At 51.5% G+C, this 4,109-nt stretch overlaps 1 protein-coding gene across 1 annotated transcript; it reads right to left on the reverse strand.

Annotated features, from left to right (window-relative positions):
• Nucleotides 1-2,813: 2,813 nt before the first annotated feature.
• On the reverse strand, nt 2,814-3,791 carry LOC138075623 (olfactory receptor 10AC1-like). Its single transcript, XM_068967512.1, has one exon. The coding sequence runs from the start codon at nt 3,789-3,791 to the stop codon at nt 2,814-2,816; it is 978 nt and encodes a 325-aa protein (XP_068823613.1).
• Between the last annotated feature and the right edge of the window lie 318 nt (nt 3,792-4,109).

Below are 4,109 nucleotides of genomic sequence, written 5' to 3' on the forward strand. Positions count from 1 at the left end.
ATCTTTGAAAGCTGCTAAGAGAGTAAACCCTGAACGTTCTCATTATTAGAAAATAAAATTTGGCAGCAACATGAAGTGATGTTAACTAGAGCTATTGTGGTGATACTTTCTCAATGTATACAAATCTTGAATCATTGTATGCCTGAAACCAATGTGATGTTATGTCAGTTATCTCTCAATAAATAAATAAACTGAAAATTGAAACCTGATGTGTCTCAAGATTCAAAATATTCTGAAAGACTTTGTACAGCAGGAGGGAGAGAAGAGGTGCTGCTACTCCACACCATGGAATTCAGCCAAAGACCCACGATACATAACCTTCTTAAAGAAATCAGGGGACCTCCTGGTGGTCCAGTGGCTAAGACTCCGAACTCCCAATTCAGGGGGCCTGGGTTCAATCCCTGGTCAGGGAACTAAATCCCATATGCTGCAACTAAGACCTGATGAAGTCAAAGAAATAGATATTTTTTAAAAAAGAAAAAACCCAGGGATGGAGGACCACCATTAGCAAACACAGGCTGGGTTCATCTTGGCTCCAAAGCAGCTGCAGCCACCTGTGCTCAGCATCTAGACAGCTCCAAAGCCCTTGACGGCCAGTCAAGGACCAAGGCTTCCTCGGCGGTGGCCAACACTCTTCATCTCGTGCAGCCTGGGTAACAGGCCCACCGATGGTCCTTGGGACTAACCTGGTCCCAGGAGATGCACTGAAAGCAATTAGCTGCAGACACCAGGCTGTTAGAATGGCCATCCCTCAGCATCTCTGGAGTGAGGACTTCCTCACAGCTGTAGGATTTGGGGAAGAATTGTGTGCGGGGGCTTCCTGTGTGCCTCGGGTTCCTGAGCACCGGCCTCAGAGAAGCAGGAGTTAAGAATGGAGCTGGCACAGACAGATGGCCAGGGACCCCTTCCATAAGATCATTTCTTTCTTTCTTTCTTTTTTAGTCTCTTCCTCCTGTCCTCCTCCCTTTTTAAAATTGAAGTAAAATTGTTTTACGATGTTGTGTTTCAGGTGTATTAACAACATGGTTCAGTTATAGGTCTATTTTTCAGATTCTCTTCCCTTATAGGTCATTACAGAATATTGTGTTGAGTTCCTCTGCTATACAGTAGGTCCTGGTTGGTTATCTATCTTATGTATAGTAGGTGGGTATCTGTTAATCCCAAACTCCTAATTTATCCGCACCGCCCGCCTCCCCCCCCCCGCCCCCGCTTATCCCTTTGGGAACATTGTTTGTTTTCTGTAATCTAGAGATGATCATACTAAGTGAAGTAAGCCAGAGAGAGACAAATACAGAGCTCTTCGGGGGTATCTCTCTCCTTTTTAAAAAAACACTTTATTTTAAAATTATTTTTATTTACTTATTTGGCTGCATTGGGTCTTCATTACAGCATGTGGGATCCAGTTCCCTGACCAGGGATCAAATCTTGATGTAGATTATTGTTCCCTGTATGGGAAGTGTGGATCCTTAGCCACTGGATCACCAGGGAAGTCCCTGGGTCTCTTTCATAAAGGCACTAATCTGATTCATGAAGTCTCTGCCCTCACGACCTCATCAACTCTAGAGACCCCCCCACCCCTAATAACAGACTAATAATGGGGAGCAGTTTTCAACATGTGAATTGCAGGGTAGGGGGGACACAGTCTACAGCAGTTATGGTGTTGGGATTTACTGTTGAATTATACAAGGGATTTTCATAGATGGAAAAAAGCAGCACAAAGCTGTATGAGTACAAGTGTGATAATTTGAAGTTATTTTGGTGAATGGCTTGAACCAGTCGCAGTTCATCTCACATAAAACAAACTCCACAGATCTTAAGGACGCATCTGGAAGTTTTGCACATATATATACCCGTAGAATTACCACCCCAGTCGACACATAGAACGTTGCCAGCATCCAGGCAATCTCCCTGTGCCTTCCGCCAACCTAAACCCTTCCCCAGTTAACCACCACAAAGACATCAAAAGCCGCACGAGTTTGTCATTGGCCTTTACTTAAACGGGAGCATCCAGTATGTGTTGTGTCTTGCTCCTTACACGATTACATCTGTGTTGTTCTCATTTTTTGCCAATAGCAGTACTTCTTCTTTTTTGTTGTTCGTAGTATTCCACTGCATGAACATGCCACAAGCTGGGTTTTTTAAAAACATTTTTTTGATGTAGATTATTAAATTTTTTTTATAATATTGCTTCTGATTAATGTTTTGGTTTTTTGGCTGCAAGGCACGTGGGATCTTAGCTCCCCAACCAGGGATCAAACCTGCACCCCCTGCATTGGAAGGCAAAGTCTTAACCACTGAACCACCAGGGTAGTCCTGCCACAAGCTGTTTGTATCTATTCTGTGTTCACGAACATCTGGATCATTTCCAGTTTTTGTCTGTTATAAACAGTGCTGCCATAGACGTCCTCAATGTGAGTACTCACTCCTTTTCAAAAGATACTGTGTGGCCATGACTCAGAGCAGTAGTTCTCAACCAGGGGTGACTTTGTCCCCAAGGCATGTTTGCCAATGTGTGATGACATTTTGGATCATCACAACTTGGGTAGGGGAGTGCTGTGTGCCATGTGGGCAGAGACAAAGGATGCCCTTGAGGGCCCTACAGTGCACAGGTCGGTACCCCCCTCAGAGAGATCTACCCACTCAAACTGTCCATAGAAGCAGAAGAACTAGACTGGAGCCTGATTTTGGGGTCCTTGTCTGCTGCCTCCAGATTGTGTCTAGTAGGCCTTGGGGAATCATAGATGGTTCTGGAATATGAGGTTTCCATCCAGGAGAGAGGATTTCAGAAGAGAGACCCCCACCTGCCATCAGCGTTAGGTGACATCAGCCTGATGGCGAGCACCTGGTGTCCTGGGGCCCACGGCCCGCCACAGCGCTCCCTGCACGTCGCGGTTCCGCAGTGTGTAGATGGCCGGGTAGAGCAGGGGGGTGAGGTTGATGTAGATGAGCGAGACTAGCTTGTCCTCCTCCAGGGAGCGGCTGCGCAGGGGCCGGGCGTACATGGCCGTGGCACAGCCGTAGTGCAGCACGGTCACCGTCAGGTGGGACGCCACGGTGCTGAAGGCCTTGCGGCGGCCAACGGCCCCACCAACCCCGAGGATGACCACCAGCACCCGGGTATAGGACAGCAGGATGAGGGCCAGCGGCAGCACCAGCAGCAGCAGGCAGGCCGCCAGCAGGGTGTGCTCCTGCAGGTCCCGGTCGCCGCAGGCCAGCACCAAGACCGCCGGGAGGTCACAGAAGACGTGGTTGACCAGGCCCCCGTGGCAGAAGGGCAGCTGGAATATGGCTGTGGTGAGGCCCAAGGCCAGGAGAGAGCCCCCCAGGCCACAGCAGGCCAGGAGGCACCAGCAGAGCCTCGCGGTCATGAGCTGGGGGTAGTAGAGGGGGTGGCAGATGGCCAGGTAGCGGTCCAGGGCCATGGCCGCCAGCAACAGGCACTCGGAGCCCCCCAGTGCCACAAAGAGGCCCATCTGGGTGGCGCAGGTGGAGGGGCCCACCGCCTGGCCCCCGGGCGGCAGGAGGAAGCTGGCCAGCATGGGCGGGGTCAGCACCAGTGTATAGGCCACCTCCACAGCAGACAGGGCCCCCAGGAAGAAGTACATGGGGGTGTGCAGGGCAGCGTCCACCACGGCCAGGCCCACGATCAGCAGGTTCCCCGTCAGCGTGGCCAGATAGAGCGGCAGGAGGAGGGCAAAGAGCAGCGCCCGGAGCTCTGGGGGCCACCCCGAGAAGCCCAGGATCACGAACTCCCATGGGGCACTCCAGTTGGACGCGGGCCAGCGGCTCATCGTTGGGACCTGGGCAAGGAGCAGTGGGGCCTTCTCTTCTCCTTGGCTTGCCCCCCTGCCTTCCCTGGCCCGTCCATTGCTTCCCCTTCCTGCACCCACCCTAGGGATGCAGTACTTTCTCCCCAACCCACTGTTTCCCACCTCATTTCCTGCAGCCCAAGGTCCTCCAGGAAGTCAAGACATTCAGAGCCACGGTCCACCCTCCCTTCTGGCCTCCTGCGCCCCACTGCATTTCCAGGCACCCAGGGTTCTCCTTCACACCTGCCCACTGCCCTCTGGTTCTATCCAGCCTTCTAAACCCCACACCACCTGTACCCC

Source organism: Capricornis sumatraensis, chromosome 3, assembly GCF_032405125.1.
Source record: "Capricornis sumatraensis isolate serow.1 chromosome 3, serow.2, whole genome shotgun sequence".
Lineage (NCBI taxonomy): Eukaryota > Metazoa > Chordata > Mammalia > Artiodactyla > Bovidae > Capricornis > Capricornis sumatraensis.